Below are 17,175 nucleotides of genomic sequence, written 5' to 3'. Positions count from 1 at the left end.
TCATGTCAGGCATGTTTTGCCTAAGAGTCTTTTTACAGTTATTGTTCCTTATGTTCCTTTCTTAAATATTGGCATGGCTCTGTTAATACTGCTCAAACATCAGCTTCTCCACGAGGCAATCTTTAAAAAAAATTTTTTTTAAAAGATTTTATTTATTTGAGGAGAGAGAGAATGAGGAAAAAAAGCACAAGCAGGGAAGGGGCAGAGGGAGAGGGAGAAACAGACTCGTCACCCAGCAGGGAGCCCAACATAGGGATTGATCCCAGGACTGCAAAGATCAGGATCCTAGCCAATCAGAGCAGACGCTTAACTTACCAAGCTACCGAGGCACCCCTCTGTGAGGCAATCTAAATTGCTAATATCCCTCCTCATTGCTATTACACTGCCATTTTCCTTTATCTTGCTGTTTTTCTTATTCACAGCACTTACCATGTTACGTAACATATATTAATGGCAGCACCTGTCATATTATATAATCTAATCTCTTTGCTAGAATATAAGCTCCACAAAGAGCTGTGAGGGTAGGAATTTTGGTTGGCTTTATTTCTTGGTGTGTCCCCAGCACCTAAAACTGGGCCTAGCAAATAATTGGTATTTGATGATAAGTGTTTGTCACTGAATGAAGATGCCTTAGATACAATTTGAAAGAAGTATGTAGGATACATTTTTCTTATCATCTTAGTTGTATTGGATTTTCCCTACACGGCTTTAATATTCTTTTGAATTTACCCTTCTGCTTTTTTTATTTTTGGTAAAACTGAATGTATGTGCCACTCTTCTCCCTCCACGCTAACTAATATCATTTCCAGTGAAAGTTGGAAATTAGGGGCAGTTGCAGTCGAATGTGAATTTCATTTGCAATGTGTCTGGAATGACTGCCCTATGAGATCTTGTTGAAGATTATTCTTCAAGGGGAGGAAGAGGAGAGCACAATTAAGCTGTCTCTTATTATGGAAAACTGGTATCATTTACCTTTGAATCAGGACTTGGATTTTCATTTAACCTTGAGATATTTCAGATTCGGTGCTAGAAAGTCATTGGGTTATGATGTGAACCACAGAATTTTGAGATTGTAACTCCTCATATTTTGTATCCCTTTGAGAAAGAGGTCCATAGTCTTTGATTCTCTAGCTCAAGTCTGTAAATCCTTGACTCTCAGTTTCTGCCCAACAGAGTAACTCAAAAATACTGTAATTGACAAATTATCATAGTGATTGATAGTTGTTTTTTATTTTATCTCTGAATGAAGAGTACCTGGATTATCCTTTTTTTTTTTTTTTTTTTTTTAATTTATGGTAGTCACAGAGAGAAAGAGAGAGGGGCAGAGACATAGGCAGAGGGAGAAGCAGGCTCCATGCACCGGGAGCCCGATGTGGGATTCGATCCCGGGTCTCCAGGATCGTGCCCTGGGCCAAAGGCAGGCGCCAAACCGCTGCACCACCCAGGGATCCCTACCTGGATTATCCTTATTTCTGGTTTTGGTTGGCGAGAACGGTCTTCAGTTGAGATTTCCAAAAGGCTGAATTATGTAGTACTAAATTATAACTTCACAATGTTGCACAGAAACATTTGTTAACTGTGTTAGATTGACTTCATGATGTAATATAAATAGAAATCTGCCAGATAATCCATTTTTAGAGAAACCATATTTGAGGTAACTTTGCACTGTAGGTAATAGGTAACAGCTATTAGCTGTGTGCTTTAATTTTAAAATGGATATAGGTCTGTATTTCTAAGTTTGTTATAATTTTCTTATTTTCCTTAGGATATTAGCTGCAATGAGATTCAAGTCCTTCCCCAACAAATGGGAAAATTACATTCACTTAGAGAGCTAAATATAAGAAGAAATAATCTTCATGTGTTGCCAGATGGTAAGATGCTCATTATTTTTACTGAAATGAATAAGAGAGGAACTGTGTCAAATTTAACTTAATTATTTTTCATTTCTAAACAGAATTAGGAGATCTTCCCTTAGTCAAGTTGGATTTCTCTTGTAATAAAGTGACCGAAATCCCAGTTTGTTACAGGAAGCTGCATCATTTACAAGTAATGATTTTGGATAACAATCCATTGCAAGTACCACCAGCACAGGTTTGTAATAAAAATATGATACTTATTTCTTCTATTTTTGTTCATAATTATACATCAAATTGATAAATCAAAAAACATTAGAATTAGGAGTCACTTTGTTGTTGAGGCTTTATTGTCTAGAGGAGTTTTTCTGAAAAGTAACTTTTGCACTTTGGTAGGAATTTTAGCTTAGCTTCTAGAGAATAGGATTTAGAAAACCCATATCTGTAATTCTGTTTGTCAGTGTTCTTTTAAAAACATAGACTGTGGAGTCTTTTTGCATCTCTCCTACTCAGGTATGTATCTACTTGACATTTGTTGTATGATTGATTGGAACAGATTCTCAGCACTGATAGATGGAATCCTAACAGAAAGTACAAGATACGAGTGGAAAAGTAATGATTCAGCCTTTTAGTTGGAGGATTAAATCCACATGGAATCTATTGAAATGAGAGTAAAGGATCATACTAAGATAAAAACCCATAAAGCCAAAGAATGAGAGAGAAGAGGGTAACAGAGGAGAGATGGCAACAGAATTTTGGAAAATGGAAGATGGATGAAATAGCAGAAACTAGGGTCTTTACTTACACTGGCACGAGAGAATCTGGCCAAGGAGGCACATGGCAGTGAAATGCCAACCCCTAATCTACTTCCAAGCTATGGTCCCTGGATCATGGTTTGCATCCATCCAGAAGAAGGGTTGCCTTTTTCTTGCTGCTTGCCACATGTGGCTATTGAGTAATTGAATCATGGTTGGTTCGACTAAAGAACCCAAATTTAAATGTAATCTTATTTTGATTAATTTAAAGTTAAATAGCTTTATGTGACTAGTGGCCACTGTATTGGACACCACAGGACTAAGACTTACACTCTCAGATTCTTATCCTTAGCTTTGCAGCTAAGTGATTGGCCCTCACTTGCCTTAACAGAAGCCTGGGTTTTTTTCAGTAGTAGAATATGTAGGTAGATTCTCTCAGATTCTCTCCCTTGTGTCAGTGGCCAAATGTTTATTGTTCCTGGCCTCAGCAGAATGTTTTCTTGGTCATAATACTGTAAATACTAGATTTTGATTTAATGAGAAATTGTGATATAGTTATAAAATAGCAGAGATATATCTAGTGCCTACTGTGTTCCAGGTACTTTATATGCATTAATTTATTTAATTCTTGTAGTAACCCTATAGAACAGGTATTGTCATTATACCTCATTTTATATATGAGGAGGCAAAGACATAGAAGTTAAGCAACTTATTCATTGCCACATAGCTAGCATGAGGTACAGCTGGTTTCAAACATAGGCAGTCTGACTCGAGTCCATGTTCTAACCACTATGCTATGCTTCTGAAGAAGGAGGAAGTAAGGTGAGTGTGGTGAGTTAGGTATGGTGGTGTTGATGATATTTGATATAGTGGTGGGTAGTGGTAGTGTAAGAAATCTAAGTCCTTGTTTTCCATAGGAAAACCTCAATAAATAAGATCTATAACTAGAAAATAAAACAGTAGAACCATGTTACTCATAAATATAAAAATAAATAGCAGAAAAACAACTAAGAGTTGATATGTGGGGACTAGGTTTTAGAGACTGAAAGGAGTGGAATGGGGGTTTAATGTTTTGTTATCAGTTTTATAATTCTCTTTGATTTTAAAACTATGTACATGAATTACTACAATAAAAAATTTATGGGGGATCTCTGGGTGGCTCAGCGGTTTAGCGCCTGCCTTCGACCCAGGGTGTGATCTTGGAGTCCCGGGATCTAGTCCAACATCAGGCTCCCTGCATGGGGCCTGCTTCTAGCCTCTGCCTGTGTCTCTGCCTTTCTCTCTCTCTCTGTGTCTCTCATGAATAAATAGATGGAATCTTTAAAAAAAAATTTATGTAAGGTGGTGCCTGGGTGGCTCAGTCGGTTAAGCATGTGACTTCGGTTAAGCATGTGACTTCAGCTCAGGTCATGATCTCAGGGTCCTGGGATTGAGCTCTGTATAGAGCTCCTTGCTCAGCGAGGAGTCTGCTTGTCCCTCTCCCTTGGTCCCTCTCCCTTGGCCCCTCTCCCTGCTCATGCTCTCTTTCTCAGATCAGTCAATCAATCAATCAATCAATAAAATCTTTTAAAAAATTTATGAAACAAAATAATTCACCAGTATTTAATTTGGTAATGAAAGATAATTAGGTTTTGGTTTATCCAGATGATGGAGTATGTTTTAATTGGTAATGTATTTGTATTCTAATAGCTCAGCAGTTTTCCCTTTTTTTTTTTTAAAGATTTTATTTATTTATTCATGAGAGAAACAGAGAGAGAGAGGCAGAGACACAGACAGAGTTGGAGAAGCAGGCTCCAAGCAGGAAGCCCGACATGGGACTTGATCCTGGGTCTCCAGGATCACACCCTGGGCTGAAGGTAGTGCCAAACCACTGAGCCACCCGGGCTGCCCAGTTTTTCCTTTTAAATGAAATTTTTCAGTGGTCAGTTCAGATTTGGTATTTGTTATCTAAGAAACATTCTTCCTTTATCCCAGGGATGATAATTACTTTAAATGTACTTTTCTTACTCTTTTGTTTCTTACTGTTTTCTTTGTTGATTATTTTTGCATATATTTATAGGTTATGTGAGCCCATAAAACAAAACATTTTTGATTATAGTTTTCTTAACTTTTTTCTTTAAAGTACTACACCCAGTGTGGGGCTTGAACTCATCACCGCACAAAATCAAGAGTTGTATGTTCTTCCAACCGAGCCAGCCAGGTGCCCCTTAATTATAGTTTTTCAGAAATACTTATTTGATATTACTTACGGTGACTGAAGTTAACATTTGTAAAACTGACGTAGTGTTTTCTTACTGTTCATTGTCTTTTTTATATAGAATACTTTCTTTCACATAGTATTTTATCCCTTATTATTCCTTTTCTTCATCTCCAATGAAAATAACTTTTCACAATATTATCTTAGTTGAATTGGCCATTTAAAAATTTAGTTTATTCTAATTGGCCTACTAATGCACCTTTCAACAAATTCATTTTTCCTATATTTACATTCTTTAGATTTTACCTTTCTTCCAGTGTTTAGGCCAAACAATTTAGTGGTTCTGATAAGATTACTTTAAAGAATTACATGGTTATTTTTTTTCTGTTCTCATCACTGCAATGAATATATTTCTTTTCATTTTTTCCTAATAAAAGCAACTTTCATGAATTGTTGATTTTATATATTTAGTTGTTTGTATTTTGTACTTTTAACGAGAAAATTTTAGTGATATACAGAAAAAATAACTTTTTTCTAGTAAGAATAGAAAGCGATAGAATTTTAGTGGGTATCATTGTCAGATGTTTTCATAAAATGTAAGCAGAAATTATTAAAATACGTAAAGTACCTATTATGATTGTGATGTCTTAGCATAATTTAAGATTATTAAAATATATAAATAGCTAGGTGACATTTATTTTTGTGTTTTTTTATTAAAAAAATTTTTTTTAAAGATCTTATTTATTTTTTCATGAGAGAGAGAGAGAGAGAGGCAGAGACACAGGCAGAGGGAGAAGCAGGCTCCATGCACAGAACCTGATGTGGGACTCCATCCCAGGTCTCCAGGATCACGCCCTGGGCTGATGGCGGCGCTAAACCGCTGAGCCACCCAGTCTGCCCTGTTTTTTTTTTTTTTTTAAAGGTTTTATTTATTTATTTGTGAGAGACACAGAGAGAGAGGCAGAGACGTAGGCAGAGGGAGAAGCAGGCTCCCTGCAGGGAGCCTGATGTCGGACTTGATCCCAGGACCCTGGGATCCTGACCTGAGCCAAAGGCAGATGCTCAACCACTGAGCCACCCAGGTGCCTCTATATTTGGACGTACATAATTAAATCTACTTTCTCAATTATTTATTGACAGATATGTTTAAAGGGTAAAGTACACATATTTAAATACTTAAATATCCAAGCATGTTGCAGAATGGATAAGAAGCCAGATTCTCTGGATCTTCCATCACTGAGTAAAAGAATGCCCTCCCAGCCTCTCACAGACAGGTAATGTAATATTCTTATAGACTCATTTCATGATTGGTGTCTTTTCCATATGTAAAAGATATTTATTCATCTTGAGAGTACTGAATATACTTAGGTTGATTGGCCCAGTGTTAAAATCAATAATTGACTGAAGTGAATATCACCATCATAGAAGGAACCTCTGTGATACTAGAATAAATTTGGGATTTTCTCAGAATGCTATTACTAATATTTTAGTAGTAAAATGTAAATGTTTGATATTATAGAACAGAAACACTAATTTCTCAGCACTTGACAACTGTTAACTTACTATTATAATCACTCTATTGTACTAACCAGCATTGTAATAAGTAGTAGAATTTGACTTTGAACTGGTTAGTGGAAGAACAAGACATTTTGAGGTACCTTTCTTCTTTTCTTCATATTCTTTATTATTTATGTCTGCATCAGAGATGATTTATCATTGATATTCTGTATGATATTGGTCTTTTTCTCCTCATGAGATTTTGAAATGGTAGATTTGATTATCTGTTTTTAATTCATCTTTTTGGGATGTAGGTTGGTCTGAAAGATTTTATGAAAACAATTCCATCCAGTAGTATGGAAATCATTTGGAATGGGGTAAGACTACAGAAAGGGAGACTATATTCTTTTTCTTTTTAAAGATTTTATTTATTTATTCATGAGAGACACAGAGAGAGGCAGAGACACAGGCAGAGGGAGAAGTAGGCTCCATGCAGGGAGCCTGACATAGGACTCGATCCCAGGTCTCCAGGATCAGGCCCTGGGCTGAAGGTGGCACTAAACCATTGAGCCACCCTGGGAGACTATATTCTTGCCTGAAATGTTAAACGTTTGTCATTTTATTTGTGAAGTTTAAACTGATTGAAATGGCAGTATTTTAAGTATCGTTCTTGAATGCCCAAATGGGGCATTTTCTTGAATATTTCGGTTGCCTAAGTAGAATTAAGTATCTAAACATTATATTCAATTCCTAAGGATTATTTTGTTTCATATTATGGATGATAATAGACCAAACAATTCTATAAAAATTACACCTTATTCATACTTTAATCCCTATCAGTTTGCTTTATACTTATTTAAAAATGAATTTACTTTAGTAATGGCATACATTATACTAGTCATTTATTTATTTTACAAATATCAGTTGAAAAAAAACCCCAAGTATCAGTTGAATGCATGTTGTCAGATTCAGGGTATGTTTTGTTGAATGATACACACCTTGGTGTTGGCCCTCATGGATTCTACAGTATAGTGGAGGAGATAGCAAACAAAGGAAAGAAATGGAATACACATACATGCATACCATTTCAAATTGTGGCAAGTACTATGAAGGAAAGGAACATGTTTCAGGAGTGTGGTCAGGAAATGTCACTTTGAGAAGGTGAGGTTTTAAGTCAAGACCTGAAAGGAGAAAAGCTACCTGTGTAAAGACCAGGAGGAAGAGCATTTCAGACAAAAAGAATGACATGTGATAAGGCCTTAAGTTAGGAAGAAACTTGGTGTGTTAACGAAACTGAAAGGCTAGCATGATTGGAACAGAGAGGCTGAAGGGTACAGATATACAAGTTGATTTTGGAGAAGTAGCCAGGGCTCAAGTCATGTGGGTGCTTTGAAGGCTGTGATAAGGAGTTTGAATTTTACTTACAGTTCAGTGGGAAGTCAGTGGACAGTTACAAGCAGGGGAATAGCATGATCTGATTTATGTTAAAAAAAAAAGAAAAGCTATTTTTGCTCTTCTAAGGAGAATAGATTGCAAATAAAAGCAGAATCACAGGGACTAGTTAGGTTGTTGAAGTACTTCCAAGAGATCAAAAGGTCTTGAATAGGTGATTGCAGTAGAATTGAAAAGGAGTGTGGGATCCCTGGGTAGCTCAGTGGTTGAGCGCCTGCCTTCAGCCCAGGGTGTGATCCTGGAGTCCCAGGATCGAGTCCCACATCGGGCTCCCTGCATGGAGCCTGCTTCTCCTTCTGCCAGTGTCTCTGCGTCTCTCTCTCTCTCTCATGAATAAATAAATAAATAAATAATTAAAAAAAAAAAAGGAGTGGACAGAATTGAGATATATTTGGAGATGGTCTCTAGCAATGATGTCCAATAGAAATGTAATATGAGCTACATACATAGTTTTGCATTTTCTTGTAATCCATTAAAAAAATTAAAAATCAAACAGGTGAAATTAATTTTAATAATATGTTACTTAACCCAGTATATCTAAAATATAATTTCAACATGTATTTCATGTGAAAATATTAGTAAGATATTTCATGTTCTTTTTTTTATATTACATCATTTAAATCTCTTGTGCATTTTTCATTTATAGCACATTTCAATTTAGACTACCCATATTTCAAGTGCTCAATAGCCATATAATGGCTAGTGGCTACTATACAGGATAGTGCAGGTTAATAGAGTTTACTTAATGAGGTGACTCTGAGGTGTGCAATTTCTTACTCACAGCCTGTATTGAACTATGTAGAAAATTCTTTTATTTTTTAATTTTTTTAATTTATTTATGATAGTCACACAGAGAGAGAGAGAGAGAGAGAGAGAGAGGCAGAGACACAGGCAGAGGGAGAAGCAGGCTCCATGCACCGGGAGCCCGACGTGGGACTCGATCCCGGGTCTCCAGGATCGCGCCCTGGGCCAAAGGCAGGCGCCAAACCGCTGCGCCACCCAGGGATCCCCCTATGTAGAAAATTCTTGTATGCACTTTCTAATTTTACACTCATGCCTTTGACTCTGTGGTTCTTACTACCTAGAATAATAACTTTCCATGCCTTGACTATTTTGTAAACTCTTAATTCTACATAGATAAGCATTATTGTAGTTAAGTATATCAGCTTTTGGAGTCAGACATATATGCTCATGAAGCCCTTCTCCAACTCTTGATAACTTTATGTCCTTGTGTCGTAACATCTCTAGTCCTTAGTTTTCTTATATATAAAAGGAAAATAATTATACGGATGCTGTCAGGATTAGATTAAATAAAGTATGGAGAGTGGTTAACATAGTGCCTTACTCAAACAATTCCTCAACAATTAGCTTATTACTATCATTGTCAACTATTACAAATACACATATATTTTAGTATAGTCCATGTGTATAATATTGTGCAGTGGTGTCAGGTGGATTTTGCTTCTAATCATGGTTTAACCTCTTAATTCCTCTGTAGCCTGTGTAAGTTATTTAATCTCTCTGAGCCTGTTTGTTTATTTAAAATGTTAGTAATACCCATTTCATAAGCTTGTTGTGAGAATTAAATAAGTGCTTGGCAAAAAAAATAAATAAATAAATAAATAAATAAATAAATAAATAAATAAATAAGTGCTTGGCAACTAGTTCAAGAAATGATAATTAGTAAATTTACATTTTCCCCCCAGGAAGTTAACTTTTCTAAGCTTTATTATCCTCATTTTTAGAAAGAAATAATGTGTAAATTGCAGAATGTAAGGATTATAAATAAAATATGATGAGTACCTGGCACAATAGCTAATACAGTGTAGACACCCAATAAATGCTAGCAAGTATTGCCTCTCTTCATCCTTCATGACTAAGCTCAAATGCCACTTTTTTGGCTGAGGCCTTTCCTAACCTTACCAAGAACTAATTGATTTCTTTTTTCTCATAGTACTTTGTATTTACCTTTCTCATAGTTTTCAAAATATATAAACATATTTTCCCTCTGGCTGGAAGGTTTTGAGGCCAAACATTTTTTAATTCATCTCATTTCATTTCAATCATTCAACATAGTGTCTGCCACTTACTTGTAATTGCTTAGCTAAGTTTATTGATACACTCATGAAAAGCATACAAATAAGTATTTAAGGAAGAAATATAGCATGGTGATTAAGATCAGAGACTTTAGTATTAGATAATTTGGGATCAAATTTAAACTGCCATTTGCAAGTTGCATGTCATTGGGTAACTTGTTCAATCTGTCCTGGCCTGTTTCCTCATCTGCAAAATCAGAAAACACCACCAACCTGCTAGAATTTTCATAAGGCATGTTTGAGGTATCATTTTTAAAGCACTTAGCATAATTCCTGGCACATAAAAAATGGTCTGTATAGAGCAATGCAAATTTGCATGTATGTAAATTTGGAAATTAAAGTGAAAAATATTTTGCAACCTGGGTGGCATACTGGTGGGTAATTCAGAAATTTGTAAGGACAGCTCTATCCTCATACTAAAACAATTGCTTATTTAATGCTTTGCACACTTTTTTTTTTTGCATTTTTTCTTAATTTTTATATGGGTGTTATTTATAAAGCTAAAGCATATTTTTAGAGCTAATGAAGAAACTGAATTGGAGTTAAAAAATTTTTCAATGTTCTATGATGAAATTTGTTAAACCAGAAAAATAGAAAGTTCTTTCATAAGGGTTATTTTCTAGCAGGACTCTCTGCTTTTTTGAATCTCTCAGGAGAAGTAATAGGTTAACAATGGACATTTTAAAGATTTTATTTATTTACTTTTTAGAGATAGAGCAAGAGAGAGTGCACATGTGCACAGGAGCTGGTGAGGGGAAGGAACAGAGAGAGAAGGGAAGGGAGGGCAAAAGAATCTTTTTTTTTTTTTTTTTTTTTTTTTATATTTATGATAGTCACAGAGAGAGAGAGAGGCAGAGACATAGGCAGAGGGAGAAGCAGGCTCCATGCACCAGAAGCCTGACGTAGGATTCGATCCTGGGTCTCCAGGATCGCGCTCTGGGCCAAAGGCAGGCGCTAAACTGCTGCGCCACCCAGGGATCCCCAGGGCAAAAGAATCTTAAGCAGACTCTGTGCTGAGTGTGGTACCCAACTTGGGGCTTGATCCCACAACGTTGAGATCATGACCTGAATGGAAACCAAGAGTCTAATGCCTAACTGACTGAGCCACCCAGGTGCCCCAACAGTTGACACTTTACAACAGTAAATGCATGGAAAATATTACATGAGGGATATTAATAAAATACTTATAGGAAGATTTCTGATATTTTCCCTTAATGTCTTTAGGGATCTTAGACATCAGGAGTATATGTTCTGTATTATCTAGGGAAATTTTATTTATGTATTTATTTATGTATTTATTTAAGAAGGAAACCCTAATTGCCCTTAGAATTTTCTATTTTCATAGTATGGAAGATTTTTATCCAAATAAAAATCATGGCCCTGACTCTGGAATTGGAAGTGATAATGGAGAGAAACGATTATCTACAACGGAAGTGAGTCTTTTCTATTGTTGATCTATTTTATTTTAAGAAATAAAATACCTATTTTGAAATAGGTAGACACTTGCACACACTTGATTGATTTTACTTAAAAAATGATCATTATTGGATTTTATGACTTCAAATGACAAAGGACATGTACATTTTTAGAAGCAGAACAGTAAATTTTAGCATATTAATTTTTGGTTTGAGAACTGGAGCTATAAAGCAGATATTCTACATATCCTATGTGAAATTAAAGCAACTTAATTATTGTTTTTTAAAAGATGTATTTATTTATTCATGAGAGACACAGAGAGAGAGAGGCAGAGACATAGGTGGAGGGAGAAGCAGGCTCCCTATGGGGAGCCTGATGTGGGACTTGATCCCAGGATCCCAGGATCATGCCCTGAGCCAAAGGCAGACGCTCAACCACTGAGCCACCCAAAGCAACTTAATTTTATTCTATGTTTCAAATGCCTCATTTGTGCTTTGTACTTACTCCTTTCAGCCATCAGATGATGACACAATCAGCCTTCACTCTCAAGTCTCAGAATCAAATAGAGAGCAGACATCAAGAAATGACAGTCACTCAATAGGAAGTAAACCTGATTCTCAGAAAGGTAATTCATGTGGTGCCTATTTTTATTTCATGTATATTGCCCTTATTAAAAATGCATTTTCAAAAATACAGTATCTTTGACCAGTTCTTTTATTGAGAAAATTTATTGTTGTAAACACTTAATGAAAGCACACTGTTTACAATTTATATTTTCTAATAAATATCTATCTATTTTTAGACCAGGAGGTGTATGATTTTATTGACCCCAACACAGAAGATGTAGCAGTTCCTGAACAAGGAGATGCACATATTGGTTCATATGTCTCTTTACTTAAGGTAAAGAAAACGTTGAAGAGATATTAATAACATAATAACATGTTTTCCTTGATCTCACAGAAGTACACCACACAGATTTAAAATTTAACTTTCTTTTATATAAGGGAAAAGAAAAAGGTCCTGAGAAATCTCAGAAAAATGAAGAATTGGAAGATGAAAAAAGGTAAACACACATGAATTCTCAAATTGAAATGTTACTTAAAATTAAATATTTGTTAGATATTCCTATTCGAAAGAGTACTTTGAAAGAATATGATTTTTGGTTCATTAACCTGTTATGTTCAGATAGTTAATTTGTAAGTACTTCATTTATCTGCAATCCTCAATTAAGCTGAAAATTATAGTAAGCAATTAAGCTGAGTGTAGTATATACATTTCCCCTACCCCCTAGAAGTATAATTCTATTATTATTACTGAGGAGAGCTGTACCTTCACATACATTGCTTCATTTGAGCTCTTTAGCAACTCTTTAAAATAGATGATTTTTTGCATCCTTTGGCCAATAAGGAGCAGACCTGGAGTTTCAAAAGTCTGGAACTCAGGTGTTCCAGCACTTGGTTTAATGCATTTCCTTTTCATCAGATTGGTTATAGTAATTTTAAGGGCGTTTATTTCTGTATTTTATTAAAATCATTGCACTTTAAATCTTTTCTCTATCATTTATCTTATGAAATGATGGAATATGACGTGCCGTGTTCAGTTACTCCTTAAAGTTGCTTTGTAGCTACAGGATGGAAGGAAGGAAGGAATATTTGTTGAATACCTACCATGTGCCAGGATCTGTGCTATGTGCTTTCCCATGTTTCTTATTTATTTATTTATTTATCTTTATTAAAATTTTTTTTTTCAGTTTAAAATTTTTTTCGCAGCCTCTACACTCAACATGGGGCTGCAACTCATGACCCCAAGATCAAGAGTAGCATGCTTTTCCAAATGAGACAGCCAGGTGCCCCAAAGATTTTTTTTTTTAATTTTATTTAAGTAATCTCTGCACCCAATATGGGGCCTGAACTCATGACCCCACGATCAAGAGTCATGTGCTCTTCTAGCTGAGCCAGCCAGGTGTCTTTCATGTTTCTTATTTAATCTTCACTAAATCCTGTAGCATTGATACCATCTCTATTTTTACAGATGAGGAAGGGGAAGCTTGGAGACTCAGAAGTTTCTTGCCTAGAATCACTTTGTGTCTACTAGAATCTAGGGTGTAAACCTAGCTCTCTGTGATCCCTAGGTTTTTCTCTTTTCTCTACATTGTGCTTCCTACAAATGACCTAATTTGTAACTTTTTAATCAGTTATGAATTAGTCATGTCTGGTTCCCCATAAGGAGGTACATTGCTTTGTCTTGTACTCTTTATATTTCATTTTTCTCTTACTTTCTCACATTATGTCATGAAGATAGTTGTATAAACTTGAATGTCACAGTGGCATACAAGATAGAGTCAAGATACAAAGTCTTAGGATATTTTAAAAAAGATTTATTTATTTATTCATGAGAGACACAGAAAGAGAGAGGCAGAGACATAGGCAGAGGGAGAAGCAGGCTCCCCGCAGGGAGCCAGATGTGGGACTCCATCCTGGATCCTGGGATCACACCCTGAGCAGAAGGCAGATGCTTAACCGCTTTGCCACCCAGGTGTCCCAAAGCTTTAGGATTTGATACTGTGTTTTATTTTTTTCCAATTTATTTATTTATTTTTAAAGATTTTATTTATTTAATCATGCGAGACACAGAGAGAGATGGAGGCAGAGACACAGGTAGAGGGAGAGGCAGGCTCCATGCAGGGAGCCCGATGTGGGACTTGATCCCAGAACTCCAGGATCGTGCCCTGAGCCAAAGGCAGACTCTCAACTGCTGAGCCACCCAGGCGTCTCTGATACTGTGTTTTAAATGAAATACCTTTGGATAAAGTTACTAGAGTTTGGAGAACAACTTATTTAAAAATTCTTTTGCTCTCTTTGAATGATTAAAAATTATGTATTTTAATGAACATTTTCCTGCAAATTGCCAATCTTACTTGGACCTATTTTACATTTCTTCTACTTAAACATTTTACATGGAGATTTTTAATATCATGATGAATAAACTGATAAAAGGAGGGTGGTTTAGTAAAATTTTCATAACATTTGATATTTGTAAAGACAGGCATACAGGGCAGCCCCGGTGGCGCAGCAGTTTGGCGCCGCCTGCAGCCTGGGGTGTGATCCTGGAGACCCGGGATCGAGGGCCACATCTGGCTTCCTGCATGGAGCCTGTTTCTCCCTCTGCCTGTGTCTCTGCCTCTCTCTCGCTCTCTCTGAATGAATAAATAAATAAATCTTTAAAAAAAAAAAGGCATACAGAGCTTTGCAGTTCTTATTACACTCAGGACTGGGAAGTATGCATTGTTAAATTACACATTTCAGAAATTATAAAATGGTAATACAATTTGCTTTGTTAATCATTAGTTATATTAATATAACCAGTATGATACATTTCCTATTGAATAGAAGATAGATATGTTTTTATATTCCTTACATACTCCTTATTTTAATGTTTAATTACAAGGACATTAGGATTTTAGCTTTTACATGATATTAAGAACGAACAAATGGTTTCTGTTTCTGGAAGCTGGCATAAAATATCTGCCTTACTTTTTGGATAACCGTGTTTGTGTCACCTTTCAGACTTGGGAAAGAACAGTTACTTGCAGAGGAAGAGGATGATGATTTGAAGGAAGTAACTGATTTGAGGAAAATAGCCGCTCAGTTATTGCAGCAAGAGCAGAAGAACAGGTATTTTTTCAGTAATGAGATTTAAATAGGCAGACTTTATAATCATTAAATGATCATTTAAAAATTATCAAATGAAGATTCCAGTAAACAATAGGATCATCTTAAGATCTATGTCAAGGAACTAACTACTAAAAGATAATAGGAAATACTTAGGAGAGAAATGTTAAGTTATATACACAATTGACAAATACTTCATACTCACACAGTCATTTTATTTAATTATTGTGTAGATGTCTCCTTTTTATTCCTGTGTGCTAAATAATAACTGATTTGTTTTTTGATACTCATTTTAGCTCACAATAGCATTACATACATTATAAGTGTTTTCCCCCAAGTACATGTCATGTATCTGTAGTGCACTTTTTATTATATTCCAGATTACTTGGGATATGTGTAAACTCCTTAGAATTGAATGGAATTACATAATGGTTGATGAAATCAACATGATGATTTGAAGGTCACAGTTACTTTGGTCTGTTACTTGGTCAATGACGATTTCTCCCTCTGGCTGGGCTTTCTCCAAATATATAGCATTGGCAATAAGGAAGGCATTGTATGAATGAGTATAAAATCAATGCATTTTAATTATTTTATTTTACTATTATTATTATTATTATTTTTAAGATTTTGTTTATTTATTCATGAGAAACACACACACACAGAGAGAGAGAGAGAGAGAGAGAGAGGCAGAGACACAGGCAGAGGGAGAAGCAGGCTCCATGCAGGGAGCCCGACGTGGGACTTGATCATGGGTCTCCAGGATCACACCCTGGGCTGAAGGTGGTGCTAAACCGCTGAGCCACCCGGGCTTCCCTTAATACTATTTTTTTAAGATTTTATTTATTTATCTGTACGAGACATAGAGGCAAAGACATAGGCAGAAAGAGAAGCAGGCTCCCTGAGGGGAGCCTGATACGGGACTCCATCCCAGGACTCCGGGATCACAACCTGAGCCAAAGGCAGACGCTCAACCACTGAGCCACCGAGGTGTCCCACACATCCATTTTTAATACAGAAGTTCTCTGTGCTGCAGAGGGTTAGCTATTATTCCATCTTCATGTACTGAGAGAATTGCATTTATAGTTTTGAAACAAAGAAGATCTGAGTGGTTTTTTTTTGTTTTGAGAAAATTAAAATAATAATTAAAAAATAATTTTTGTACATTTACATGGGTAATTAATAAGTATTTTGCTTTTTTTTTAAGATTTTATTTATTCATTCATGAGAGACCCAGAGAGAAAGAGAGAGGCAGAGACACAGGCAGAGGGAGAAGCAGGCTTTATGCAGGGACCCTGATGCGGGACTCAGTCCCAGGATCCCAGGATCATGACCTGAGCCAAAGGCAGATGCTCAACCACTGAGCCATCCAGGTGTTCCTGGCATTTGCTTTTATATATGGTTTGAAAAATAATTACTATTGAAACTCATCAAATTGCAAATGTCTGGTTTTAAGGGCCACTATTTTAAAAAAATAATTACTAAACATCCTTTTTGGTGAAGCTACTGCATTTATAGAATGAAAAACCATACTAGAAAATAGCAATCTTTTTTATCCCTTCTATATCTAATGTATCCTCATAACCAGCTTATGGTTTTCTTCTATTATTGTCACCCTTTTCTGTGAAATTTATTTTCTAATCCTTTCGTGTGATTCATTTCTAATGGGCTTTTTAAAATATTGGTTACTTGTGGGGTTATGTATGTTTTCCCCCTCCAACATAATCAAGGTATTGATCGCCCCCATAGTTTAAGAGGTTTGATGAAGCAAGCCACCACCTACTCTTGTAGCTTACAAAATAGTTGAGTTTCTGTCTCTTCTACCCAACAGGTGAAATAATTGTATTTATCATTATGAGCAGAGAATACTGATTTTAAAAGAACCCACAGCAATATTTATTTCTCTGATTCTGTTAAGAATAGCATTTGAGTGCATAATTGTAGATTTTAACGATGTCATATATATCATTTCTATATTTTTCAGTTTTCTACCATTCATCTATTTCTGTAACTGGAATTATTCTTTTAGCTTAGAAACAATATCAAATGATATTTCATAGGTTATATTTTTGTGATGGTTTTATAATCTTTACAAAATAGCGCCTGGCATTGTGCCTTGTACATGGTAGGTTCTCAGTAATACTCAGTGAATTGATTGCTTGAAAGTGAGATTAACAAATTTAAAACTAATAGGAACCATTAATTTAGTTGTGTTCTTTCTAAATAACTTGTTATTTG

At 35.7% G+C, this 17,175-nt stretch overlaps 1 protein-coding gene across 7 annotated transcripts in view; it reads left to right on the top strand.

The window, feature by feature from the left end:
• LRCH2 (leucine rich repeats and calponin homology domain containing 2) overlaps window positions 1-17,175 on the top strand; it is a 125,360-nt gene that overhangs the window by 62,376 nt on the left and 45,809 nt on the right. For 6 of the 7 annotated variants that reach the window (XM_038588110.1, XM_038588109.1, XM_038588114.1 and 3 more), the window contains exons 5-12: window positions 1,766-1,871; window positions 1,955-2,091; window positions 5,946-6,079; window positions 11,196-11,283; window positions 11,780-11,891; window positions 12,069-12,166; window positions 12,271-12,329; window positions 14,833-14,940. In XM_038588110.1, the coding sequence (XP_038444038.1) occupies window positions 1,766-1,871; window positions 1,955-2,091; window positions 5,946-6,079; window positions 11,196-11,283; window positions 11,780-11,891; window positions 12,069-12,166; window positions 12,271-12,329; window positions 14,833-14,940 (842 nt within the window). The remainder of the gene's footprint in view (window positions 1-1,765; window positions 1,872-1,954; window positions 2,092-5,945; window positions 6,080-11,195; window positions 11,284-11,779; window positions 11,892-12,068; window positions 12,167-12,270; window positions 12,330-14,832; window positions 14,941-17,175) is intronic. The other variant, XM_038588115.1, reaches the window with a different exon arrangement.

Source organism: Canis lupus, chromosome X (genome assembly GCF_011100685.1).
Source record: "Canis lupus familiaris isolate Mischka breed German Shepherd chromosome X, alternate assembly UU_Cfam_GSD_1.0, whole genome shotgun sequence".
In the NCBI taxonomy this organism is placed as follows: Eukaryota; Metazoa; Chordata; class Mammalia; order Carnivora; family Canidae; genus Canis; species Canis lupus.
The sequence above is the reverse complement of the archived record's forward strand: the minus strand, read 5'-3'. Positions and strand labels throughout refer to the sequence as shown.